At 46.9% G+C, this 27,913-nt stretch overlaps 1 protein-coding gene across 1 annotated transcript in view; it reads left to right on the top strand.

Moving 5' to 3' along the window:
- Positions 1-27,913, top strand: part of Abcc4 (ATP binding cassette subfamily C member 4) — a 212,631-nt gene that overhangs the window by 149,034 nt on the left and 35,684 nt on the right. Inside the window, exons 21-25 of the mRNA XM_021181507.2 lie at positions 12,699-12,849; positions 15,553-15,672; positions 16,422-16,532; positions 17,448-17,548; positions 19,082-19,273. Coding sequence (XP_021037166.1) covers positions 12,699-12,849; positions 15,553-15,672; positions 16,422-16,532; positions 17,448-17,548; positions 19,082-19,273 — 675 coding nt within the window. The remainder of the gene's footprint in view (positions 1-12,698; positions 12,850-15,552; positions 15,673-16,421; positions 16,533-17,447; positions 17,549-19,081; positions 19,274-27,913) is intronic.

Here is a 27,913-nt window from a genome sequence, read left to right as displayed (position 1 = left end):
AGGATGCTGTGATGCACAGTGAGGGATGCAGCAGGCCAGGATGCTGTGATGCAGTGAGGAATCCCCTGAGTTCATTGTTCTCTTATCCCATTTCCATTCAGTATCCTACAGTGCCCTGGCCTCTGGGTCTGTGCACCATCCAAGTAGTCTGATGGTGTCTGAGCACTGCATTTTACTCCGAGAGACTCCTGACTTTCAGAGTTGTGGATAAGGCGAGGATGAGCAGTGGTGTCACTAACAGAACCTTCTGCCCCTTTGAGGGAAGCCATTAATTTGGGAACCCTGAGGACTGAATGTTAGCCTTTGCCTCCTGATGTATTTGTCCCTTGGCTAATAAGTGGCCTAGCGGGTCTGCTCCTGCTTGACTGGCACATTGTGTTTGCCCTCCTGTCTCTGAAAAGCACACCTTTTGCAAAGCTAGTAAGTGGTCTGCCCTCCATTGCTGGCGCTCTGCCCATAGTCACCCCATGCATCCTACTAAATTTTCTCAGGAGGCTTGTCATTGTAACGTAATGGTGACATTCTTACCAACAAAACTGATACCATGTGAGGAGGAGTTTGGTAGGCTGAAAGCTTTGAAATGACTCACTAATCACTTCTTTTAAGACTAGGTGCGGTGGTGCACACCTATAGCCTCAGCCTTGGGAGGCTGAGGAGGCTGTCCTGACCACCTAGCCAGACTTGGATCCCAACCCCCCAAAATGCTCAGTTAAATGCTCGCCTCCCCCGACCGAGCCTTGGTAGTAAAGTAGGTTTCCGTGGTGTCGTAGTCACTAGGTTCCTGCAGTGAAGAAATACATGACCAAGGCAGCTTATAGAAGAAAGTATGTAACTAGAGACTTGCTTACAGCTTCAGAGAGTTCGTTTGTGACCAGCTTGACAGACCAGAGCAGGGAGCAGGGCAGCAGGCAGGCATGGGGCTGGAGCAGTAGATGAAAGCTCTCATGATCTGAAAGTTGGAGGGAGAGAGACAGAAAGACAGAGAGACTGGGCCTGGCCTGGGACTGTGAAACAGCAAACCCTCATGTTTCCAACAAGTGTCTCATCGTCTGTCCTAAACAGTTCACCAACTGGGAACCAAACATTCCAATATATGAGCCTATGGAGGCCATTCTCCCTTAAAGCACCACTGGCCAGAAGAGTAAGTGGGGGAGGGGATGTCCTGGAGGAATACACGGAGACCCTGTGCAGAGAGCTTCCTTCCCAGTGTCTTGAGAGTTGTTGAAGCCTCGTTATTTATAAGACTTTTCAGGAGGATGAGGCAGGTACAGCTCAGTGAATCCAAGGCTTGCTCTAGGTTGTAAGTTCTACATCGTACATGTTTTAAAATCAAGACTAAGCTGCAGGGTATTATTTCTGAGCCGCCTTACGTTCGTAGGTCATGGCTTTCAGGATTCTATTGCATCCTGCCTGGAGGAACTGGACACAGTTTTGTGGGGGATAGTCTCTGAATCCTAGGAAGTAGAGAAGGCACACTTGTCAAGACTCTCAGGGTGTGTGATGTTTGTAATGAGACTATGTTGTGGAATAGTAATAGCACGAGGTGTGGAGACAAGGCTTCAGACAAGACAAAGGCAGTGGGGACAGATCCTGGAGAGACTGTGTCTTGAGAACCAGCCCTTAACGTTGTAGTAGTTGGTAGGATACGGAGAAGAGGGCACCGAAAGCAGAGGACTGGCCCAGCACAGAGGCAGAGGGTCAATGATTTGAACACGGAGCATCTACCTAAGAATGCCAGGGTTAAGACAGATCCTGACTCTTGACTCTGTGGTGCAGGACGGCTCATCCCTCAGGGCTGTGTCCACCACAAGCCATTTCTGTTTTAGGCGATAGGGTCTCAGGTATCCCAGGACGGCCTTGAACTCACTACAGAGCGAAGGATGACCTTGCACTTCTGATCCTCTTGCCTTCCCGAGTTCTGGGATGAGGAGGCCTATGCCACCATGCCCAATTTACATGGTGTTGGGAGTTGAACCTAGAGCTTTGCATGTGCTGGGCCAGCTCTACCACCTGAACTACTTCCTCACCCCATAGGTAACCCTGAAGGCCACCAGATGTGGCTATGTTTCATTACATCATAGGAGCTGGACAGACTGTTTAAAAAGCTAATGCATGGATTCACTCCTGTGTCTTCCCACCTGAGGTCACAGAGCCCTTAAAAAAAATCACTTCAGTCCTTGCTCTGCTTCTTCAGGAAAAGCCTTAAGTTTACACGCTGTGGAGTGACTGTGCGTGACAGAGTGGCACTTAAAGCGTAAGGGTCACATGTCATTGGGGAGTCTGGGAACCTCCCTTTCTAATTCACTAAGCCTTACCACTGACCCTGTCTAGCCTCACAGAGCGACATTCTGTGCATGCTCACAGAGCTACATTCCAGACATTGCTGGCAGAGCTACATAGTATAGAGCGGCAAAGTACCCTCATCATACGGAGCCTTTTGTTTTCGAAGTAAGATTCTGATACATTGTATAGGCTGTCTTGGAATTCTTGGGCTCAAATAACCTTTCTGCCTCATTTTCTCAAGCCAATAGAGTGACAGGTCTTTGGCTGAACACCCCCGGACCCTGTCCCCCACAGGGCCCACTGCCCCACCACTGAGCCACACCTCCTCCTCTCAGTGACACTCCAGCAAAACTCATTCAAGTAACAAAGGACATGCTTCTTCTTAAATATAATATTATCTCTAAGCGAGACAAATAAACTGGTAACAGTGATCATCGTCTGCTCTCTTGTGCTCCAATGAGATAACTGTCTGCCACAGACCCGACCCAAGTCCCAGCTTGTGAGCGTGTATCGAAGATGTTGGCTTTGTGAGTCCTTGTCATTTTAGTGGCTATTTTCCATTCCGTGCCACACGATCAGGGTCTGTTGTTTTCAGAGTAGATCATTGAGCAGTAAATATTTCATACTAATATAATCTCTGGATTATTCCCAAAGCTTCCGTGGTCCCCGGTAGCATCGAGCAAAGTGTCTCACTTATCTGGAATTCTGGCAGCTAACATGCCCACTTCCGAACAAAACAATTGAAAATGTAGTGACTTGGCATTATTTAGTGGGGTTGGGGGTTGTGTACTTCTCTGAGTGTGCAAACTTGCACGCAGCTGCGTTCTGCAAAACGCTGCCAGTGATTTAGAGCTTCGTTGCAAAGCCATTCTTCCTCACTAAATACCCTCATCAAAAAAAAGAAAGAAAGAAAGAAAGAGAGAGAGAGAGAGAGAGAGAGAGAGAGAGAGAGAGAGAGAGAGAGAGAAAGCAGGCCAACAGCTTGACTGAGCTTAAATAACTGACTTTTCCTACCCTTTCATGGACACAAAGGGCTAATCCTAAGGCTACTCTAGCCACCAGTGCGGGCAGTAGTGGAGACCACCACTGAATGCGCCTCCCCTCCTCCCTGCACACAGACACATTGACTTCTGCTTTATGAAGTGAAAATGCCAAGCCAAAGGACGAGAAGGAGCCGTCCCCAGTCCCTTCTTCCTGGGGGTGCAGGATGAGCAAAAGCTACTGAATCTGGATATGGGGAACAAAGCCAGCCTAGGACTTGGGAATAATAGGCTGGGTCACTGGCTTTTATAGAAGTCCAGGGGTGGAACTGCCCGGACTTGTCTGGTCTCACTGACCCTTGCACGGCTTTGTGTGGAGATGTCAGGGGAAGTGTGTAGAAAGCACCCAGGACAATGACTTCGTCATTCTGAGATTTCTATGGTTTGCTCGGCCTACTCCCACCTTCCAATTCCTCTCAGACAAAGGACGGTGTTAGGTAGGTTGCCTCACCCTGGTTTTCAAAGATCTCGTTCTTTAAAAGTAAACTCATCCATTTTTTAACCGAATCAGAGTGCTCTTCATGCTTTTGGAAATCAACAAAAGAGTTTTTAGTTGGTGCATTTGCAAGGAGGGAATAATTAATCACCTGGAAATGCCAGCCTCAGAGATAGCACTGTGCCAGCTGCCTGACTGAGGTGGGCCCCCTGGTCGTAGACAGTCGAGCTGACGATAGCAGGCACTGGCAATATTGACCAACACATAACCCGGGGAGCCCATGTGATTGGTTGGTCGTGTTCATGAGGCCCCCTGACTGCTATTCCTGGAAGAGGAGAAGTTTGGGATGTTTGCCAGTCAGAGAGTTAGCACCACACTTGGTAGTGTGGTGACAGTCACTGGGGATTCTCCCAGGCTTGTAGGCAATTTGTCCCAGCATGTGTGCTGTGGTGATAATGGTGGTAGTTTAGCAAGAAGGCAATGAAGACCTAAAGAGCAAAAAAAAAAAACCCAAAAAACAAAAAACAAAAACAACAATCAAGCCTGGTGGTGTTCTACAGGAGCACAGAACTTTATAAGCTAGCATGGCTGGGTGGTGTGTGTGGTCAAAGAATAGAGGTCTTTCACTATGCCTCCCACCCCCACCTCCGTGGGTTCTCCCACCGTCTGTCATCCTACACAGTTGTTAAGGCAGAGAGTAAAGTGGGGGCATATTTACTTTGATGGAGACTTCTAGAGTTCCATTATCTCACTGTTCTTGCTTGTATCCACTTTTTTGTCTGTGTTCTGGTGTTCTGGTTGCTTCAATTTTATTAAAATCGCACACTTCCTATTTTATGTTTTTTTTTTAAGATTTATGTATTCATTTTATGTATATGAGTACACCGAAGCTCTCTCCAGACACACCAGAAGAGGGCATCGGATCCCATTACGGATGGTTGTGAGCCACCATGTGGGTGCTGGGAATTGAACTCAGGACCTCTGGAAGAACAGTCAGTGCTCTTAACCACTGAGCCATCTCTCCAGCCCAGAAATTTTGTTGTCGTTGTTGTTTGTCTACACTTATTGCATGTTGTGCAGGCGCATGCTTGTGAGAATCAGCTCTCTCTTCTGCTGTGTAGGTTCCGGAGAAGAAATGGAGGTTTTCAGGTTTAGCAGCACACGCTGCACCCCATTAGCCGTCTCGCTGGTCCGAGCACTTTGCATTGTACATACACTGTGCCTTTCTAATTCCATCTGGATCATGGTTCATCATCATCAGTTCTGTCTTGGAGTTTCTCCTGCTTCTGAATTTCACGACTCACTTGTTTCTCCAAGCCGTTTCTCTGGCTCCTGATGGGGGATTCGCTGAGTGTCTGAATCCAGCCTAGAAGTAGATGGTACAGCCTCTACCTTGTGGTGCAGGGTTCAGACCCCCGGAGAGAGGTCACCCAGGCCTTGGGAGCTATGTGTGTTCTGAGACACATTTCTAGTCTTCTAGTCACATCTAGAAATGATGTCTAGTCTTCACATGGGTCCTCTTCCCTCCTCAGTGTACTGGGTCCTCCCAGTATAAATTCTTCTTGACACTGTGACTCTATAAATTTTCAGCACATGTCTGCACACAGGTGGGAGTGGAACCCTGGTGACATAGTTTTCTGTGGTTGAATTCCTTTGATTGTCTAGGTCTCATTCCATGAGCGTTTCAGTGATGAATTTTGTCCATTCATTCTCCATCTACCCCTCCACATTCCTTCGTTCTCACCACCACCACCACCGAGTGATGACTCTGTATTGGAAGATAGCATATTTTATTCATCTGTTGTTTGATGGACATTTGGATTGTTGTCACATTTTGTAACCAACCCTTCTTGTATCAGTATTTATGTGCCACGTATATTTTCCTTCCCTTGAGATTAAAATACCTTGGGTGGGATTTCTGTGCTTCAGGTAAGTGTATGTTTACTAAGAAAAAAAGAAAACCCACTGAAAAGTTTTCACAATGCCATTCTACTCACGCATCGCATGCACAGTGACTCGGGGCGCTCTGCCTTTGGTAACGCATGGACTTGGGGCGCTCTGCCTTTGGTAACACATGGGGCTTAACGTTACCAGTTGTCTTGATTGGAGCCTTTACTGTAGGTATGGCTGGTCTCGCTATGGTTTTAGCTTGGGTTTCCCTGATGATTAGCTGTAGTCTCCCCTCCCCCAGCCTGGAACCTGCTTGCTCATCAGCTGCCATCTCAGTTGAACCGTTCGTTGCGAGCTGCTGGCCGGCCGCAACAATTAGCGATGCTGAACTTTTTTTTGGGTGCACATTTATCAGCCACTTGGAACTTTAGTGTGTGTGTGTGAATTTTTTGGTTCAAATCTCTTGCTTATTCTTTGTGAATTTATTGTTACAGGCTGATTTATTGGAATGTGTGTATGTTTAATTCTAATAATTTCTCCCCTCACCCCCCACCCCCGAGTTTGTGATTTTCTTCTCTTTGGTTTTTTAACAGTATCTTTTGGCCAGTAGGCTCTAACTTTAATGAAGTCTAATAATGACCTTTTTTCTTTTGTGTATTTCACAGTTATTTTTGTGTGTCCTAAGCCGTATGGAGGTACTTCATTTTTTATTGGTGTGCTTATGTCTGTACGTACATACATGTGCGCGTATGATTGCAGATGGAGTCCAGTGTCGATGCTTCTTTCTCAGTCACTGCCCACCCTTCTTTCTGGTATATGTGTTTATGTGTAGGGTGTATGTGTATGTATTCGAATGTGGGCACATGAGTGTACGTGTGTGCATATATGTATGCACGTGCCCCTGGATACCAGAGGCTGATGTCATGTCTTCTTTGATTACTGTGTTCCTTACACGTACAGGCAGGGTCTATTCATTGAACCCAAAGCTGACCTCTTGAGCCGGTCTAGCCTCCAACAGGTTAGAATTCCAGGCCAGTCACCAGGCCCACCTGGCATTGCTGCAAGCATCCAAAGGGCAGCCCTGACGTGGCACAGCATACTCTTTAGTCACTGAGCCATCTCCTCAACCCTTCATCTTGTCTTTACTCTCAGTGAGCCTAGAGCTCTCCAATTCAGCTAGACTGACTGGTCAGCAATTTCTCACCAGCCCCCCTGTCTCTTCCTCCCTGGCACGGGGGTTGTTACGCGCACACTGCTATGGTCACCTTACTCGCACACTGCTAGGGTCACCTTTTTATGCTGCTTCTGGGACACTGAAGTCCCTCTTCCCACAGCGTGGCAGGTAATTCACTGCTTGAGATATCTGTTTCTTTGGTTTTTCCAGAGAACGTCTCAATGCGTGGCCCTGCTTGGCCTGGAACTTGCTATGCAGACTAAGGGGCTGGGGTTGTGGACGAGGCCTGCTACACCAGCGATACCCTGCTCAATCTTTGTCCACATTTTCAAAGGCCTCGTGTGTTTTCAGGTAGTTTAGGTGTATGGAAGGAGTGCTTGCTGTTGGAGGCTTCTTTCTCCTTTAATTTCCCCACCTGTGTGCATTAATGGTCTTGATGTCTTGGCTGCCTGCATGTGAGCTCCTGTTGCCTGTGTCCTTCACCACACGATCTCTCTATTCTTTCACAGATACCACAGTGGCTTGGCTACTGTTCATTTTAGAAAGACTCGGAGCCCAGTAGCAGTTTCATCCTTCCCACTTTGTCTCTCCTCTGTTAAACCTCTTTTATTTAAGTTTTAAATTCACCTTACCTTTTGTTGTTGTTGTTGTTGTTTTTATAAAAGACTTGCTTGTTTGTCCTTAATTGTTCTCCTTACCCTCAATGTAGAAGGTCATTGGTATATCTGTGGTTAACTCAACTTTGTATCTGTTGTTCAACAAAGATTTGGGTCTCTCCTTTGCAGCTCTTGTGATATTTTGTAAACATTTGGTGTTAGAGTTATACTGACCTCATGAAAATAGAAGGGTTGGCAAGGGATTTCTGTCTGTGGTAGTCAGTGTTGTGTGTCAACTTAGTTAGATTAAGGCTCCCAACCCAAATAGTTTACTCAAACAGAAACCAAGGTGTTGATTGAAAGGTATTTTGAAAATGTGATTACTGGTTTATAATTGGTTGGCTTCAAGTAAGTGAGGTCATATCAGGTCGTGTAGATTAAAAGGTCTTAAGAGCAGAAGCAGAAGAAACTATGGCTGCGGCCGACAGCTTTCCCCGCCTTGCAGATCCTGAACTTGCCTCACCTGCCTTGAGTCACAGGGGCCAATCACCACCAGTGATCTTCTCAAAAGGTTTGTCTTGAGCTATTTGTATTTCTCTCCAGTCCTCTTCCTTTTCCTTTGCAGGGGGTTGGGAGGTTTAAAACAGGATCTCACTATGTGGCTGTGGCTGACCTGAATTCCCTGTGTAGACCAGACTGGCTTCCAACCCACAGACACCCACCTGCCTCAGCCTCGGAGTGCTGTATTAAAGCAATGCACCACCACACCCAGCTGTCAGTCCTCTTTTCTAAAAGAAAACCAAAAATTTTCTAAGATTGGCATTTTTTTTTCTTTCCTAAGTATTTCATAGAAATTACCCAAGAGTGGAGCACTGTAGTCCAAGAGTGGAGGACTATAGCCCAAAAGTGGAACACCATAGCCCAAGAGTGGAGCACTGAGCGGAGTACCATAGTTTAAGAGTGGAGCACTTAGAAGCCAAGAACTTTGACGAGTCACTAAACTCCTTTCAGACTATGAATTCTGATTCTCACCCTGACATTGAGCTGCTCCGGTTGCTGTTTCTTGTAATATAACCTTTCGCCACCATTTCTCAAGACATAAGCCGTCTCCATGAAACCTGTTAGCTCTGCGTGTTTAGTCAGCCCTCTTAATGCCCATCTTGCCTCAGTGATAGGGGCAGTTCTCCTTTCTTCATTGGCCTTTGAAGCTTACTAATTTGGTAGTGTTTTGAAAGACCCACAGTTTGTTGTTTTTCTGTCTAATTAATATTTTTTTCATTCTCTTTTATGCTGTCCTTTTTATGGCCTCTCATTATATAGCCTTGATTGGCCTGGCACTCCCTGTGTAAATGAAGCTGGCCTCAGACTTGCAGCAATCCTTCTGTCTCTGCCTCCCAGGTAATGTCTTTACCGCCTGAGCTAGTGTGGCTGCTTCGTTTCGGTTTTTTTTTTTTCCCCTTTTGGTTGTTATTTCTGCTTATTTGTTCTCATATCCTCCTTTAAACTCTCTTTATGCTTATGTGTATGAGTATCTTGTCTACACATGTATGTGCACCAAGAAATGTGCTCGATGCATGAAGCAGCCAGAAGCGAGTGCCAGATGCCCTGGAGCTGGGGCAATGGACGGCCATGAGCTACCACGTGGGTGTTGGGATTGGGCCATTGTCCTCTGAAAGCAGTAAGTTCTCCTAACCACTGAGCCCTCTCTCCACTCTCTTTTCACGTCCTAAAATCTGGTTTTAGACCTTTGACACTTAGACTTTTCTGTTTTAAAAAGTTAAAGCTGTACATACATTTACCTCTAAACATGGCATTAGCTGCAACTCCCAACTTTTGATAGTATCTGGTTTTCATACTTTTTTTTTTTCCAAAATACTTCCATTTTATTGTGTTTTTGTAAACCCAGTATTATTTAGAACTGTATAGTGGAATTCCTGATAGCCATTTTTCTAGTTTACTTGTTTTTGTGCTGTCGTTAAATCCGCCAAAGCCAAATCCGTTCTTGTTGTCGAGGTGTGTGGACGCGTGTTTTGTGGCATGGTGGATTTGTGCTGGAAAGGAATTGTCCTTGTCACCATAGCCGTTGGCTTGTTCGCTCATCACGAAGTCCTGTGTTCCTGCCAGTTCTTTGTTAGTTGTTCTATCAGTTGTTGGAGTGAGCAAGGCCTGCTTTAGTGCCATGTGACTGTGACTGGGTTTGCCTGTTAGTTCTAAGTATGGGCAGATTTTCCTTTAACAGTCTGAAGCTTGGTTCATACAAGCTGGTTTGTGTTTCTGGATAATGGGACCCAGTTTTTCTTGGACTTTTGAAGGTGTGTGTGTGTGTTTCTGTGGGACTCTGGGCACCTGTGAGTGTAGATGCCTGTGGAGGCCAGAATGGGGGGCGTCAGATCCCCTGGAGCTTGAGTTCCAGAGGCTCATCCGAGCAGTCCTCCTGGAGAGCAGGAAGTGCTCTCGTTCCCTGAGCCATCTCTCCAGCCCCCGACCCTTCTTTTCTGATGGAATGTTTCCCTTTATGAGCTTTGGTGTTCCCAGTGCTAGCGACACTTTGTATCTGTTCAGCGTGTTTAGCATTGTATACCTTTATTTTAACTTGTACCCAAAGTGTAGCTTCATTTCCGCAGGTTGAGTGAGCATTATGACAAGCATTAACCCTGGAAAAAGGAAACTTGTCACAAGCATACAGATTCCAGCACTTAACTTTGACTTCCAGTCCAGAGCTCATAGACAGGCAACATGGGACCCAGAGTAGCTGTGAATGTGAAATGGTCACATCAGCCATGTGGCAAGTGGTGGGAGCGGTGACTGTCTGCAGATTTAAAATCTTAGAGAGGATTATATACAATGCCGCACACAAACCCATCATGCCAGTGTGCCCTAAAGCTCCGACTTACCAGAGATGACAAGTTACCAGAGCTCAGAAGACAAGTGTAAGTGAAGAGGCCCCCAGAGTGGTAAACTAGACCTGACCACTGTTGTAATTTGTACCCATTGACAAACGTAGACATGGTCAGTGTTTAATGGGTGTGGTCTCATGTGCAAAGCGCTCAGCATGCCCCCTTTGCCTGCACATACCCTGTAGGTGGAGGGTGGTGAGTCTAATCTGATAGGAGTTACACTTACTTTTTGGTGCTATCCAAAGCCTACTTGCTCTTCAGACTTTTAACGCCCTCTGGGAATCCCATGTCACCAGGCAGCGTAATTTGTTATGTTCCTTTTCCACTCTGAGATCAGTTTTTTTTTATCTCACGTGATCCCAAAATAGTAGATAAAAGAGCTCCTTTTCTACATCCATCCATCCATCCATCAGTAAACAGCTTACTGATCAAAACCTCGTCGTCATTTCTCCCTCGCTAAATCAGAGGAAAATCTTGGCAAGAGGTGAATCCTACTTTGCTTACGGGTAGCACTAGAGACGTATCTGGCAAGATCAGCCAGGGTGGAAGGCAACACAGGCACCGCACACTCTGGCAAGTTGGAATCGATTCCTCGGTCTCACTGATGGCAGAAGTCAGAGCTTTCCGCTTGCACCGAGGTGTGATCCGTTTGAGGCTGATTTTATTCTTGATACCGTAAACGAATAGTAGAAAATGCCTGGTGCAGATTGAGTGGCCCTTTTGAGTAGACATGCCTTTTTCCTCTGTGCTTGAGACAGGTAAGAGACAGTTCACGTAAGGAGTGAAGTGAGCCAAATGTATACATAGGAGGATGGCACACACAAAATTAGACTGCAGCTTTGCTACTGTTTATAGGAAACATACTCTTTTGGCACCTGCATCCTCTAGACCAGTGGCAAGACATCCCCACGGAATTAAGTCTAAAGTAAACTGCAGGTGGATGCCTAGGACCGCCCCCAGAACTGAGAGCAGCTGTGATGCTAAATACCAGAAACCCGAACAGGTCCTTGAAACTAAAAGTGTTCCTATGAAGAAAATGCGTTTAAAACCTGCATTATTAAAGTGTGATTTCTGAAGAAATCACTTTATTCTAGTTCTAGTTTTACTTTTTGTTCTAGTTCTTTGCTTATAGAGGCAAGCTCTCTATAAATACCCCAGGATGGCCCGGAAATCACTTTGTAGCCCAGGCTGGCTCAGCTCTGTAGTGACTCTCCTGCCTCAGCCTGCCAAGGGCTAAGGTTACTCTTACGCATCGCCACACCCAGTCTTGAGGGAACGTCATCCTGAGGAGGTTCTGTGGGCTTTACCCCTGTGAGTGTAAGTCCACAGAACGTAAGCAGCCCACCTTCACATTTCATACCCCAACAGTTTACGGTTTTGTTAAAATTAAGTTCACTATTTTCCCCATAAGCCATGTTGCTTTGAAAGATTAAAAGTCATTTTTTCTTAGGAAATTTTGTATTTTAACTTAATATTTGCTCAGTGAGCAAGAATTGGTATACTGTGTTAGCTAGCATCTTTGAACTTTTTAAACTTTCACTGGTTCATGAGCTGGGTAGGGGGTTAATCTCTATCAGCCGGGGCAAGCACCAGCCACCTTGTGGATCAGGCTGGTTCAACCAACCAGGTTTCCTTGGCCCTATGAAGACTCAATAGAAGCCCCAGTGTAGGGGAATCGAGGGCAGGGAGTTGGGAGTGGTTGGGTGGGTGGAGGAACACCCTCATAGAAGCAGGGTGAGGGAGGATGTGATAGGGTGTATCCGGGAGAGAGGGAAACTGGGAAAGGGGTTAGCATCTGAAATATATATAAAGAAGATATCCAATATAAAAAAGGATGCTGAGAAAGGGGAACCAATGAAAAATAGGAGCATACTTATATATTTATTTGCAAGTATGAATCTTTGCGTTTCACACTCTTTCTCTGTGTGTGTGTGTATATATATATATATGTACACACACACAGACCAGAACTCAAATCATATGCCTTTCTCAATCTGAGTCCCACCTTATTTTTAGAGACACAGTCTTTCACTGAGCCTGGAGCCCCCACTGATTCAGCAAACTCCCAGGATCCCAGGCATGCAGTGTTATACCCAGCTTTTAGCATAGTTGCTGTGGAATCTGAACTCGGGTTCCGTGCTTCGGGGACTGTACTAATGAATGTGTCAAAGAAGGAGTCTATAAAGCTCTCTGCGCCTGGGGTAGGCTTGCTGGTTGTAGCATCCCTGCCATGTGGTTTTTGCCTCCTGGGATGGGGAAGGATGCTTAGCGCTCCAGCGAGAATCAGCGGAGAAGGGAGAGACAACCCATTACGTTACGCTGTGGTTTTGGAAAGCAGAGTTCGTTGCTGAGGAGGGTCTGTCTCTGTGCTTGCTGCTCCAGACGCTGCTCCTCGTCGTAAGTGTGATCGCTGTGGCGGCGGCCGTGATCCCTTGGATCATCATACCATTGGTTCCTCTCTCAGTCATCTTCCTGGTTCTTCGGAGATACTTCTTAGAAACGTCACGGGATGTCAAGCGCCTGGAATCCACAAGTGAGTACCCGGGGGTCTCGGATGGATGTGGTAATGGCTTGGTAATGCGGAGAGCATCCGTAATCGAGGGGAACTGTAGTTAAGATCTGTGAAATTCTACAGGCTGACTACACCCCAGCAGTCCTCGCCTGGTTAGCATTCATTTGGCAATTGAGCATGGTTGTGAGTTCCCAGGTGTGACTTTGCAGCTTAACCTGAGAAATGAGTAGATGCCGTGTGGACAGTAATACTCCCCCAAGGACAGGGAGCCCTCTCTGTTGTTCATGGCTTACCTCCCACGGACACAGGGGGCACACAAGAAACATTTTCTGATAAGCATTTCACTGTAGGCTAGAACTAATTTAGAAGGGAAGTAGGGGAGTCAGAGAATAAAGGTGCGGTACTTCTGGGCAAGCCTCCTTTTGTGCATCCCGGTGGTGTCTTTAGTAAACATGTCTTGGTGCAAAGGGAGCTGTGAGCATCCAGAGAAAGGCACAAGCACCACTGTGTCATAGACTGTGTCATTGTCACCAGTCCTTGAGCCTTTTCCTTCCAAATCCGTATACCTTGGTATAGCTTTGACCTAGAAATGCTCATAATTTTGTCTGGGCCCCTGCTGGATTCTTGGGTGTGAGTCAGGGGCTGTGCTATGGTTTTGCTGTTGCTTGGGTAGCCACTGCCAGCGCCACTCACTAAAAGGAGCTGCCCTATTGCCTTGGCAAGAGGCTTAAACCTGACCTGTCCCATCCTGTGCTTCAATTGATTTTTAGAGCTCTGGAGTCTATTTTCAGATTGCACTCCATAGCTGCGTCTGGAAACATAGTTGGCTTTAGTGGGAGTTTATCACAATGTCTTTTGTTTTGTTTTGTTTTGTTTTGTTTTGTTTTGGGGGGTGTGTTTTTGCTTGCTTATTTGTAAAAGCAAACATTGCAAAGGCCACTGGTACATAGTCGCATAAAACCACAACAGTACTTGGATGCGTGACTCAAGCTGACCCTGTCATTTATTAATGCCTAGATTATGAAGGTATGTTGTCATTCCTGTCAGGGTGCTGTGATCCATTAGCCATGTCTGCCACGGGCATCGGCTATCAGAGTATTAACCTGTGCCACATATTTTAAGAACATAGATCCCGCAGGGTGCTCTTTCAGATCGTGCCACGTCAGGTTCTCTAGTGTGTTGTCCACCTTGAGCGGCTTAGTGAGAACTCCAGTGTTGGGGATACCGCCCAGTCATCCCTCAGTGAACTCTGACCTACAAGATGGTTCTTTACCTTGGTGCATCTGTACCCTCACACACCCCACCCCACCAATCCATCCAGCTGCAGTGTGCACTGTAAGCATGTCCGTGTGAGACAAGGGCTGGGGGTGTGCCTCAGTTGATAAGGTGCTTATCTAGCACCCACTAAGCTGCAGGTTCAATACTCAACACCACATTAAACTGTCATGGTGCTGCGCCTACCTGTCGTCCCAATCCTCTGGAGGTAGAGGCAAGAGGACCAGTTCAAGGTTACCCTCGACTGTGTAGTATGCTTGCTGTCAGCCTGGGCTACATGAGACTCGCTTTCAGGGGGGGGGGGGGAATGACTGGTTGGTTTGCTGGGTCATGACTTCTGATCTACTCTTGCTAGTACAGTCTTATCCACAGTGCAGAAGGAGCCTGTCAGGGAGCTATCCTTGCCTGGCAGTGGGCAGCCCACCTGTCACCCCAGGTAGGCTGGGATCTGGCAGTCATACTGCAGTCTTCTGGAGACACAGTTTCAGGCCATATATTCCCCTCCCCACCCCCCCGTACTCAGAGATGGACAAAGAGGAATTTGTCCTTTAAATTCTGATAAGATGAAGCCACTAAGACTCTAGGGAGAATCTGGAAATTTCAGGACAGTGAGCATGTCTCACTAGCCTCAGACCATGAGGATGTGTTTCCAGGTGGGCATTCATGAAGATATCTTAAAAGAGAGGCTTCAGGAAGCTGAAGTCAAGGCCAGGCCAACGATGTCCCCTCTGGGCCAGCGGTATGGGCGCAAGCGCAGTGACACCCAGGCACATGGTAGCCATAAAGGACTGTCCTCGTGCTACTGGGAAGAGTAGGGCTTCCCTGGGATGCAGAGGCGATCCCTGTCCGTTTGGCTTGCTTTTGGCCAGCTGGCTGTATCAGGTACTCTCAATTACTAGGAAGCAATAGCCACACGCTAGCGCTTAAACTAGCAATCTACGATGGGGAGAGAAGCATACATGGCTCACACTAATGTGCTGTGATAAATGTTCTAATGAAGTTACTTTTTAGAACATTAATAGCCCAAAAAATTAAAATAAATTAACTAAATAACTAGCAAAAGCTCATCTTTCCAAAGAAATAGCTATGAAGTACAGGGAGAGCAAGACCTTGAAGGACGGGTTAGTGAAAGGAACGATGACTCCGTTTGACTTTGGTGGACTGAACTGAAAGACTCCTTTCCGTCTTGAAAAACATGGCATCTTTGACTAGGGTTTGCAGGTGGGTGGACAGGGTCTTCTCAGGGTCGCCACAAGTGTTTTGTTCAGGAGCTCAGAGCCCTTTAGGAAGCCCCCAGAGTACTGCATGGTATGAAGGGTCTACGCTGTGGACCATGGAGTCCACGAGTCCAGCCTCACTGTGGAGCGTGGGAGGCGGGGAGTCCACGCGTCCAGCCTCATTGCCATCCAGCCTCACTGAGCTTTCTGTTCTTCTTCCATGTTCACGCAGCACGGAGCCCGGTATTCTCCCATTTATCGTCCTCCCTCCAGGGACTCTGGACCATCCGGGCTTACAAAGCCGAGGAGAGGTGTCAGGAGCTGTTTGATGCACACCAGGACTTGCATTCAGGTCTGTAGGTTTATGGCAGTACTTTCAAAAGCTGGCAGCTGCTGTGCGCTCAGGTTTGAGCCCTGTGGCCAATCAGCTGTGTCGGCCAGCACCTCTGCCTGTTCTTGGACTCCTGCCTCCTGCCTCTGCTCTTAGGATCTGAACCCTCTCAGACTCCCTCATGTCTGGCTTTCCTGATTGGCTTGCTCAACCCTTCCACCCCTGTGCCCTGTGGCTCTCTCTCTGGTTAGGGCTGGGGTCAGCAGAGGTATTTTTGCAAAAGGCCCGGCCTTTTTGTGAAAACGACATGTGGCTCTTTTTAACACGCTACTTATTTAGATACTGCCCCTAAGCCATGTTCCATCCCCACCCCAGGGTGTGCAGAGCATACAAGTAAGGAACAAATATTGGAGCTGTGTCCTTTGTTGTAGAAGGACTAGAAACAGTCCACCTATAAGGTGATGAAGGCCATTTCTCCGTGTTCGTTGTTATGATTATATATCATAATATATACCTTACTTGTGTCTTTCGATTCTTTTTCTTTTCTCTCCTTTCTTTTTTTGAGGCCTCTGTACTGTTTGGGGTAGGGTCTGTATCGAACATTGCTCCGCATTTCCTGACTTCCTAGAAGTTTTGAGTATGCGACCTTGCTGCCCTACTCTGTCAGCATCTCAGTACCCACCGCCTTCCCTGTACCCAGTGTGGCTTCTTCACCGCAGTTAACGGCTTCCGTGCTCACTCAACATTGCCTGTTCTGCTTTGCAATCCAGAGGCGTGGTTCTTGTTCCTGACGACATCGAGATGGTTCGCCGTGCGTCTGGATGCCATCTGCGCCATCTTTGTCATCGTCGTTGCCTTCGGGTCCCTTGTTCTGGCGAAGAGTAAGTGCAGATGTGAATAACTATTTATGGTATGATTACAATTTATAGCCGTGTTTGCAGTTATTAAATTAAACTCTTGCCACCTTGTCTAATGGCACATTCGGTGTGGTTCTAATAACGTGTGTTAAAGCTCTTACTACATGCCAGAGTGAATAGGGTCACGCAGTGCGGCCCAGTGAGATGGTCTGCTTAGGTTCTTTTTATTTTTGTTAGAATGAGTTGAGATCTATACAAATGACATTTTTGAAAATCCCTGGTCTGGTAGCCAGGAGATGAGAACCAACTTTGCCATTAGCACTTTGGGCTCAGCCCTGGGCTCTGTACTTGAGCCTGGGAACTTCCTGGTTTGTTGATGAGCCAGTGCACACAGTTAAAAGAGATGAGCAGCTGGACAGAACACGGTGCTCACAGCCAGGCGGGCACCAGAGGAGCAGGCGTCAGTGTGTGTGGCATGAATTGGCCAAGCCTAACCTCTGCAGTGACACCTGAATCACAACATTGAACCGTACGTAGGACAATGGGAGTCGCGTTTTACTGTCAAAAGTGTCGGTTCTTAGAAACACACCATCTTGTTTGCAGTAGTTTCCAGCTGTGGTTGCAGGGGACATAGACAGTGGGATTATGTAACAGGCTTTCAACCATAGTGACAAATCTGAATAATGGCATTGTACCTCACACAAACAATGCCCTTTCTTCAATGTATGCCAGTCCATCTGAGATTAATAAACTCATCTAATGGGTCCTCCAGAATTCTTAATGGGTTTTTAAAATTGCATCATAATCTCAGTCAATAAGTAGAAGTATGAAAACTACGGCTGTGTACAACTTGTTGGGTCCTCCTGGTAAGGTAGCAGAAAGCAGCAGGCTCCTGTGAGGGTGGAGGTTGACTGTCCTTTCTCCTTCCTTCTCCCAAAGCTTTGGATGCTGGGCAGGTTGGCCTGGCCTTGTCCTACGCCCTCACACTCATGGGGATGTTCCAGTGGTCTGTGCGACAGAGCGCCGAAGTAGAGAATATGGTAATGTTTATCTGAGAGTTCTCAGCCTTTTAAAGTCCTCTTTGCCATTAAACAACATAAAAGCAATTCTTATGTAAAATATTAAAACTGTTATTTTTTGCATCGCGGCTAACAGAGGTTTTTTTTTTTTTTTTGGAGATCCCGTTCCCATCTGTTTAATGTTAATGTAAAATAAAATGTATACATCTTTTCCTCTGTCTCATGTATGCTATGTCAGCAGGTTTTAGATTCATCACAAGCTGTCTTCAGATGTAATAAATGCCTCTGTAGGAGGGAAGTTCTGAACTCCTAGAGAGGATATAAGCTAATTTCTCAGAGGCCTGTTTATTTTTGTTTCTTAATGGGTAATTCCTCGTTCCTGGTAAGAGAGGAATTCAGTATTTTGAGGTTGTTGGTTTAATTAATAGCTCTCCCCACTCCCCCACTTCTACCCGCTCATCACCAGTTTTTAGCCTCATCTCCGAGGCTAGGAGTAGAAGGCAGGAGGCCCCCGGGGTCACTGCTGTTCCTCCCTGGGAGGGCAAGCTCCCATCCCGAAGGTGTTTCTCAGAGGTAGCTGGCTGTGGCAATGGCAGAAGGTTTAGTCAACATGTGGACTGTTCCCTCTTCAAAATATTTACTCCTGCTAATGACAGAAACAGTCACTGTGAGATACTGCCATCCGTCCCCCCTCACACGATAGAAATGGTTACAGGGAACATGGAGGATGTGGGGGATGACTGGTCTAGAGTGAGTATCCTTTGGGAGCAAGAGATTATTGATGATGATGAGAGGGCATAAACTCTTGATTTTACAACCCCCCCTTCTAAATTGCATAGTTTATTTACATTTCAAATATTATCCCCTTTCCTGGTTTCCCCTCCAAAAACTCCCTATCCCATCTCCTCACCCCCTTCTTCTATAAGGGTGCTCCCCCACCCACTCATACCCACTTCCGTGTCCTGGCATTCCCCTACACTGGAGCATCGAGCCTTCACAGGACCACATTGATGCCCAATAAGGCCATCCTATGCTACATAGGCGGCTGGAGCCATGGGTCCCTCCATGTGTACTCTTGGGTTGGTGGTTTAGTCCCTGGGAGCTCGGGGGGGGGGGGTCTGGTTGGTTGATATTGACAAAACCCTTTCATTGTGTTTGTGGAAGGTGCTTGTGTGTATGTCTGTTATGTATGCATGTTGCGTGTATATGTGTATGCACAGAGGCTAGAGATTTGTACAGGTGACTTCTTCAATCACCTTTTATATTTTGAGACTTAGAATGCTGGGATCCAAACCCAAAGGTCTTCATGCCAGCATAGCAATCCGTTTATGCACTGGGCCATCTTTCCCACCCCTCCCCTTGCTCTTTTCACTCAGTGTTATAAGGTTGAAGAGATTGTCTATAAACAGAGCTGGGGTTGATGAGCAAGATTGTAAATCACCAGTCTTAGCATAAAGACCCAAGTGACCCTTACCCAGCCTCGTGTGGGTGAAATGCACCCGAGATCAAGCCCCTCGCTAGCCCCTGATGGTGTGAACACCTTTTCTCCTTTAGATGATTTCTGTGGAGAGGGTGATTGAGTACACGGACCTAGAGAAGGAGGCGCCTTGGGAGTGCAAGAAGCGCCCACCCCCAGGCTGGCCCCACGAAGGAGTCATCGTCTTCGACAATGTGAACTTCACCTACAGCTTAGATGGGCCTCTGGTTCTGAAGCACCTGACTGCGCTCATCAAGTCCAGAGAAAAGGTTGGTTTGACCCGTCTTGCTCCTCTAGACTTTCAGCTAAAGATACCGGGCCAGATGTCCATGTGGATTTCCTGCTGAGCCTGTCAGCAAGACTCCCTGTTCCCCCGTGGATGCCAGGCAGTCCAGCCACCACCTCTAGAGGAAGCAGAAGTAACAGAATACAAACAGCATCAGGGCAACCCGCAACCTCCTTCCCTTTGCAAAAGAAAGAAAAGTTTGTGATCCTGTTTAGTGTCTGCCTTCATTCCCCCTGGCAGGTAGGGTAGGGGTCACTGAGCTTACTCAGCTAACACCAGGGAAACCATAAATGCTGGAGTTAGAAGATCCTTTTGTCCTACAGACTTGAAGAGTCTGTCCCTGTCCCTCCCTTCAGGACCAGTGTTACACTTTACATAGCAGCTGTCTCTTCCAATGATTTCCTGTTTCAGAGCCTCACCATGGCTGGCTGTGGCCATGAGTCTATAGCTCTCTCACTACGTTCTTCTGCTGATAACTCAGAGCCCTTTTCATTCAGATAAACTATCTCTGCCTCTCTGGAAGGCTCCTCTCTCACAAGCAGAATCATTCACGATGACCAAAAGGTGAGAGCGGCCTAAGTGTCCACGGAAAGGCTCGGCAGAGTGCGGTGGGTGCTTCCGCAGATGGTATGCAGCCTTAGAAAGGAAGCAGCGAAACTCCAGCACATTCTACAACACGGATGTACCCTGGGGATGATATACCCAGCCAGAGAAGCCACAGAAGCACAAGCCTGCATGAACCCACTGTACCGCCTGGAATTGTCCGACTCATAGAGACATGAAGGATGGTGTTTTCCAGAGCCGGGGACAGAGGGGCGCAGGGAGTGATGGGTCAGATGATGGATGCAGGAGGTCTACTTTTGCAGGCTAGAAAGCCCTGGAAATGGATAACCATGGAGGTTGTGCACTAGTGTACAACTAATTAGTACTGCTGTCCACTGTGCTTAAAATAGTTATGGTGAAGGATTTTATGTTAATTTCCCACAATTTAGAAGCTGCATAAAATACTTGAGAGGGATAGTTAATATAGTTGTCACCCGATGGGATTTATAGTCACCTGAGAGACAGACCTCTAGTCATGCCTGTGTGTGGTGGGAGGTGGGGAGAGGGTATCGTACTTAGTTAATTCCAGCACAGAGGCTGGTCCACTGTGGGCGGCACCATTCCCTGAGCTGGGGTCCTGGACTGCATACTAAGGAGACATCAAGCTTGCATAAGCGTTTACCACTCTGTTCCGTGGCTGTGAAGGCAGTGTGACCAGCCCCCTCATGTTCCTGCTGCTGTGAGTGTGTCATCATCATGGACTAGAGCCTTGGCTGCCAAGACAAGCTCTGTCTCTCTGCTTCATTCAGGGTATTTTGACACGGTAGCAGGCAAAATAATTAAGACAAATACATCTGTGTATTTTGCAGAAGGTTTTTGTTTGTTTGTTTTAGGGTTAGAGTATGAATTGAAGTTCTGGATATAGCTCACTGTGTCCTGGGGCTTCCTCTGGAAGTTAGGGGACATTCTGAACCCTGTCACTTTGCAGGGCACATGGTAGATACTGAAGAGAGATGGCTATGAATATGAGCAAATGAGAAGCAATATGCAGGCAGGAAGGAGTCTATAACAAAAAAAAACCTTTATATTTTAATTTAATTTTATATTTTTACTTAATGAATTTACGTCCTGTTCACTGTTCCCCTCCCAGTCACACCCCACACACAATTCTTCTCCCTTCCCCCTCCCTTTCTTCTCTGAGTGGGTAGGGGCCCCACTGGGTCTCTCTCTCTCTCTCTCTCTCTCTCTCTCTCTCTCCCCCTCCCTCTCTCTCTCTCTCTCTCTCTCACACACATACACCACACACACACACACACACACACACACACACACACACTCACTCACTTCAAGTCTATGCAAGGCTACATACTTCCTCTTCCACTGAGACCAGACAAGACAGACAGGCTAGAAGAACATATCCCACATACAGGCAACAGCTTTTGGGATAGCCTCCATTCCAATTGTTCAGGACCCACATGAAGAACAAGCTACACATCTGCTACATATGAGCAGAGGGGCCTAGGTCCAGCCCATGTATGTTCTTTGTATGGTGGTTCAGTCTCTGAGAGCCCCAAGGGTCCAGGTTAGTTGACTCTGTTGGTCTCCCTATGGAGTTCCTAGCCCCTTTTGAGGCTCACAGTCCTTCCTCCTATTCTTCCGGAAGAGTCCCCAAGCTCCACCCACTGTTTGACTGTGGGTGTCTGCATCTGTCTGAGTCAGCTGCTGGGTGGCGGCTCTCAGAGGATAGCATGCTCCTGTCTGCAAGCATAACAGAGTATCATTAATAGTGTCAGGGATTGGTGCTCGCCCACAGGATGGGTCTCAAGTTGAGTCGGTTATTGGTTGGCCATTCCCTCAGTCTCTGGTCCATCCCCCATGCCTGCATTTCTTATAGTCAGGATACATTTTGGGTTTTGTGGGAGGGTTGTCTCTATTGCTCCACTGGAGTTCCTGCTTGGCTACAGGAGGTGGCCTCTTCAGGCTCAATATCCTCAGTGTTGTGAGTCACAGCTAAGGTCACCTCCATTGATTCTTGGGTGCTTCCTTTATCCCAGGTCTCTGTCTCATACTGGAGATACCCTCCCTCCCTCCTCACCCCTGTCGGTTGCAGATTTCCATTCAGTTTCATGGCCATCTAGCCATCTCTCCCATCCTTCCCCACACCTGATCCTGAACCACCCCCCACCATTCTCCTTCCCACACCCCCTCCCTCCATCTGTCTCTTATGAGTGTTTTATCCCCTTTTAAAGTGTGATTCAAGCATCATCCCTTGGTCCCTCTTCCTTGTTTAGCTTCTTTGGTTCTGTGGAGTATAGTGTCGGTATCCTATATTTTATGGCTAATATCCACTTATAAGTGAGTACACACCATGCATGTCCTCTGGGGACTGGATTACCTCACTCAGGATGATATTCTCAAGTTCCAGCAATTTGCCTGCAAAATTCATGATGCCTTTGTTTTTAATAGCTGGATAGTATTCCAGTGTTCCAGTTTTCTTTATCCCTTCTTCAGTTGAGGGACGCCTGGGTTGTTTCTAGTTTCTGGCTATTACTAACGAAGCTGGTATGGACATAGCTGAGCAAGTGTCCCTGTGGGATGGTGGAGCATCTTTTAGGTATATTCCTAGGAGTTGGCATTGCTGGGTCTTGAGGTAGAACTATTCCCAGTTTTCCGAGAAACTGCCCAATTGATTTCCAAAAATGGTTGCACAAATTCGCACTCCCACCAGCAATGGAGGAGGGCTCCCTCCCTCTACATCCTCACCAGCATGAGGGGCTATTGAGTCTTTGCTCTTAGCTGTTATGATGGGTGTAAGATGAAACCTCAGAGTTGAACAAAACACTTCCGCAGACAACTCTGTCAACAACCCGTTTCCTAAACACGCATGGGGAACCCGCCCCTCCCGTGCGTGCCCTTTGTCTCCTTTTTGTTTTGTTTTTTTAAGCTTCTGTGCACTGAGCGCAGGCACTCAAATGTGAATGGCAAACGTTCTGCCACCCCGATATACCCGGGCCCTGGAGTGTGAAATACTTCACCAGCTGCTCCTTTAAACTCTCCCTACCATCAAACCATTTAATGGCCTAATCACAGCTGTGATTTAACGAGTGATACCCTTGCGACATGAAAGAATAAACGTACAACGTGGTGCCCAAAGGGTATGCAGTGTGCAGCCTTAGCAAGTCACTTGGCAAAAGCCCGACCCTAATTATTTCCACAGCTTCCTTGTAGGTCCGCAGACGGGGTGGAGGACTGAGTGGGTAAAGTGTGAGGTGCAGCTCTGATGAAAGCCGAGCCTCTCGGTGGTGTCCTGACAGCTCTGTAGGATGCTTGTTTGCTTGCAGACAACACGCTTATCAGATCTGACGTCGAGGGCGCAGTTCTCTTAATTTGCACGTGTCTTCCATTTCCTTGGAAGCCACAGAAGACGAATTATGTGAGGAACTCTGTTGAACAAGTTAGAAAACAATGTGTAGCCCCAGACTTGTATCCTTACATCCTAAAAATACCCCAAACCGTAGGATTACCTGAGGTGCTAAAAGGCTGGACAGGAAATTGAATTTGAAGGATGAATTATATCTGTAATAACTTCATTTTTTGACCTGTGTCTTCCTCCCCCTCCTCCCCCAATGTCTACTGCGGTAGTTTATACTCATTTAGAGGCAGCTGCACCACGGGATGTTCTCTTTCTCCTGTAACTGTGGGGTTCAGCCTTCTCCTTATATCTCTTCCCAGCCCCCACCCCCACACTTGCTGACTGCCACTTTGGTGTTGGATTTAGGGGAACAGATTTGTTCTCTCCTAATGGCTTCCTCCGAGGTCCCTGGAAGTTATGGGAAAAACTGAAATTTCTGGAAAGAACAAAAATGAGCTCAGTAGCACCCCAGGTCTCTGGTTAGCTTCCAGACACCGGCTGCCCTTTTCATTTGGGTGATTTTGTGGTTGATTTGATCATTTGAGAGAGTACTGGGCCATTCGAAAGCATTTTCCAGTTCTAGAAGTAGATTGATTTGGGTGTGTTATCTTTTTATTTTTTTCTTGCTCAAAGCTATTACTTTGATAATACATTTTTACACATGTGTGCCAGGCCTTGCTATAATGGGCAAGAAATATTAGTTTCCTACCTTTTCTCCCTTTTTTACATAATGTTTTCTCAGAGAGCCTTCTTCTCTGTCTGTCACGTGTGGGACTTCCACCTCCCCAGCCTGTCCCTCAGTCCTGGCTGAGCCTGAAGCATCACGTCCGAGAATGTGGTAGGAATACAGACACTCTAAACGCGCCAGTGGGCCCTCAGCTAAGCATCCTATCTCATGGGGAATTGTTCTTGATTTCTATGGGTACCTCACCTTCTCCTGGGGATGGCAGAGAGAGAATGAGAAAGAGAGAGAGAGAGGGAGGGAGGGAGAGGGAGAGAGAGAGAGAGAGAGAGAGAGAGAGAGAGAGAGAGAGAGAGAGATTGGTTAAGGTTTTCTCTCTGTAGCCCTGGCTGTCCTGGAACTTGTCCTGTAGACCAGGATAGCCTTGAACTCAGAGCTCCACCTGCCTCTGCCTCCCAAGTGTTTTTATCAAAGCTGTGTGCCATGACTGCCCAGCCCCCCCCCTTTATACTTTAACATTCTATCCATCATGTGGAAATACAAGTCTTCCTGATCACATGGTGATGCGTGGGTTCGCATCTTTCTAGTGGTCACAGAGTGATTTCGCCTGCAATCCGGCCATTCCCTGGGAGCAGCCTCTGTTGCATACCAGCCCTACCAGCCCATGAACTGCCAGATTTCCGTTCTTTTCATTACTTCGTGGCATACAAAAGTAATCTTTGGTGAGATGGCTCAGCTGGGATGGCGTTTGTCCCATGTGATGGCCCCTGTTCACCTCCATCCTGACTCTGAGCTCTGGTGGTTGAAGGATAGAACACTGTCTTGCAAGCTGTGCTCTGAACACACACGTGTTGTGATACAAGTTGACATACTCTCCCACCCCCAACACTCACAATTTTTTAAAAGTCGTTTCACTGCCTTTGACTGGACATCAGTTCTATTCTACTTTCCGGGTGATCAATCAGCCTCAGACTTCTCTCGCCTAAGCCTGAGCCATGGTATCAGTTTGTCCTATGAATAACTGTTTTCTGATTAGCAAGTACCCCAATGTTGTCCATCCCTGACACTAGGGAGCCCCCACGCAATGGATAACACAGAGATTGACCTGAGCTTTAGTCCCTCTCAGACAGTTACAGGCTCAGGTATGCCTGACCTGGACACAGGTCCTTAAGAATCTGCGCTTTTCTGCTTTGCTCTATCAAGTGTCATAGGGCCTCACATCTGCAGTGCCCCAGCACAGAGACCAACACAGTAAAGTATGCGACCAGATTTGGCTGCCATTATCCAGGAGTTAGGTTGCTTAGCCACTTAAACTGCATAATATATCTGCCCCAAGAAGAGAAGCAGCTACCCACTTACTCTTCTAGTCTCCAGTACAGGATTTATCTGTTAGGTCTGTGCTCTCTGTCTTGCGTGTTGTATACATGAATATTTTAGGGATGATTTCATAAACTGCTCAAGCTGGAGATGAACTCTTGACTCCTAGGGAATTGCTGTTTTTCCTGTAACATGACAGAAAATGCAGCTACGTACAGGAGAATCCAGTGTAGTCCTGAACAAATGGTCCTGGGGCCGCTTGGACTCTGTAGGTCATAGAGTTGGTATATGTTTAAAGGAGCAGTTTTGGGGGCATTGGTTAGGAGTGGAGATGGCCGCATGAGGGACAGATGGAGTGTTTGGTGGGGTTAGACATTTGTAAAACACGTAACGTCGGAAGATAGAAGTGAGTGTGAAAGGTATTTGGATGGGAGGAATCACACTCATGTCCACCTGCTAGGCAAGTGTGTAACACACTTTCGTGTGCAGGAACCCTGCAGAAGTGTCTGTGGTGCTAAAGGTGGACACACTAAGGATATAGAGGCTTCTTGGGTGAAATACCAGAAACAGCTGGAACTGAAATGTGAGTGCCCAGAGAGGCCAGTAGGAAAGACAGGAGGAAGATGCCACCAGTGGTCACCTGCTCCTAGTGAGAAACAAATGGAAGACAGGATCCTCCAGTGAGGAATCACATTAATGCTGATTAGAAAAAAATAGAAGTTGTAACTTCTCCCTGGGGAGGGTGCAAGGCAGTGATTGCCGTGGAGATCAAGAACCGGCTTCCAGAGGTTGGCTTGGCAGAACTCACTTCTTTTGAAGTCCTTGTACCTGTTGCTGCTCAGTAAGTAGGTCCACACCTAAGGATTTATTTTAGGGAAATAATTAAGGTTGTTTGGAAAGATATAACTTCAAGGACATTTAACATGATGCTGTTTATAGCATCAGAATATTTTGTAAGCAGCTGAAACATCTGCAGTAAGAGATGTATTAAATAAATAATTGTGTACACTATATTACATGTGCCTTAAATATTTATGCGAACCCTTAAATGACCACAGCATTCCTATGAACTTTATTTTGTTTAAATATATGAGCCTAAGTCTTAGGCACACACAGCTAAGACATGTATACACGTGTACATGCGTGCACGCCCGTGGGAAGCATCGTTCTGTCAAGAGTGTGGAAACGAGGGTTGATATTTATTTACTTTCCGGTTGGATTGCACAGGTTTTAATTAGGATGAGTTTATTCTATTTTATTTTAATGTGGCCTTGTGTTCAGCCGGCAGCTGAGGGAATTAGAAACAAAGGTATCAACTTAGAGAGCAAAAGCTCTTTGGAGCTTGTTGTTGGGCTGCCTGGGAGGAAGCTGGAAGCAGGGTGGCCTGAGAGACTGTGGGCAAGTCCATAGCAGTAGCCATTTTGAGTGGAACATTGGACATTAGTCCTACTGAGTGTGTGACATTGGATATTGGTCCTACTGAGCATGGAGTATAGATTGATCCTGTTGGGGCTGGAAAGAAGTCTCAGCTGTTAAAGCACATACTGCTCTCCTGAAGACCCCAGTTCAGCTCCTAGCATCCACAACAGACAGCTCACAGCTGCTCGTAACTCCAGCTTCCAGGGCTCCGCCTCCTCAGGTACCCATGCTCACATGCACATAGCCACACTCATGAACACATGCACATAATCTTTTTTAAAAAGTCTAACATGTTGCCACCGTGATTGTTGGAGATGAGCCTTGGCTAAATTGGGGAAACAGAGGCTATTGAAAGAGCTAAGACTGGATCATCTCCATGAGTCACTTTGTGGCGTGGCCCTGAACCTGGTGATCGTCTTCTTTGGCAACTGTGAAAAGTCCACCAGTTACTGGAAAAATGTCCTTTAGATGACAATTAATTGGCTTTCATAGGCACAAGTCGTCAATTTTTGTTTAGTTTATTTTGTTTTAAATTATGAGGATAAGTTAGCAGTTAATGGTTCTGTAGACTGGCTGCTCTCAGCCTTCTGTCTTTATGGGCACATCCAGACGGTCCCTCACAGACTATAGCCATTTGAGTCTTCACCAACGCATTGGCTTTCTACATGTCACAAACATGGGTTCACCTCTGCCTTCACGTGTGACAGTTTGTACAAGCGAATATCCAGAGATGGGAGAAACGTAAGTGCGTATGCAGAGACACAGCTATGTACAGAATCTAGCCCTTCTGCGAGGTGTAGGCTATTGTTGCTCATAAGATGCATAGCATCCACAGAGATTTTAAGACTAAAGCCAGCTGCTTACAATCACTCTCTTTTGGAAGGCCATTGCTGATGGTGCTAGAAAACATTCAAGTGCTGTAACGGAAAATGCCCAGCATATAGTTGGGTTGGGCTCCTGTTTAGAATGGTGGGGTTTTCTTTTTCCATCTCCTAAATTTACTTACTAGTGATAGAAAGCACGTCTGTGCCCTCCACTGACTCGAGGTTGGTTTTTTTTTTTTCGAGACAGGGTTTCTCTGTGTAACCCTGTCTGTCCTGGAACTCACGCTATAGACCAGGCTGGCCTCTAACTCAGAAATCCGCCTGCCTCTGCCTCCCGAGTGCTGGGATTAAAGGCATGCGCCACCATGCCCAGCGACTCAAGTTTTAATAAGGATGATGCTCTCATCTGTTGAGCAAGCTCCCTGG

This window comes from Mus caroli, chromosome 14 (genome assembly GCF_900094665.2).
Source record: "Mus caroli chromosome 14, CAROLI_EIJ_v1.1, whole genome shotgun sequence".
Lineage (NCBI taxonomy): Eukaryota > Metazoa > Chordata > Mammalia > Rodentia > Muridae > Mus > Mus caroli.
This window is presented reverse-complemented; position numbering and strand designations above follow the sequence as displayed.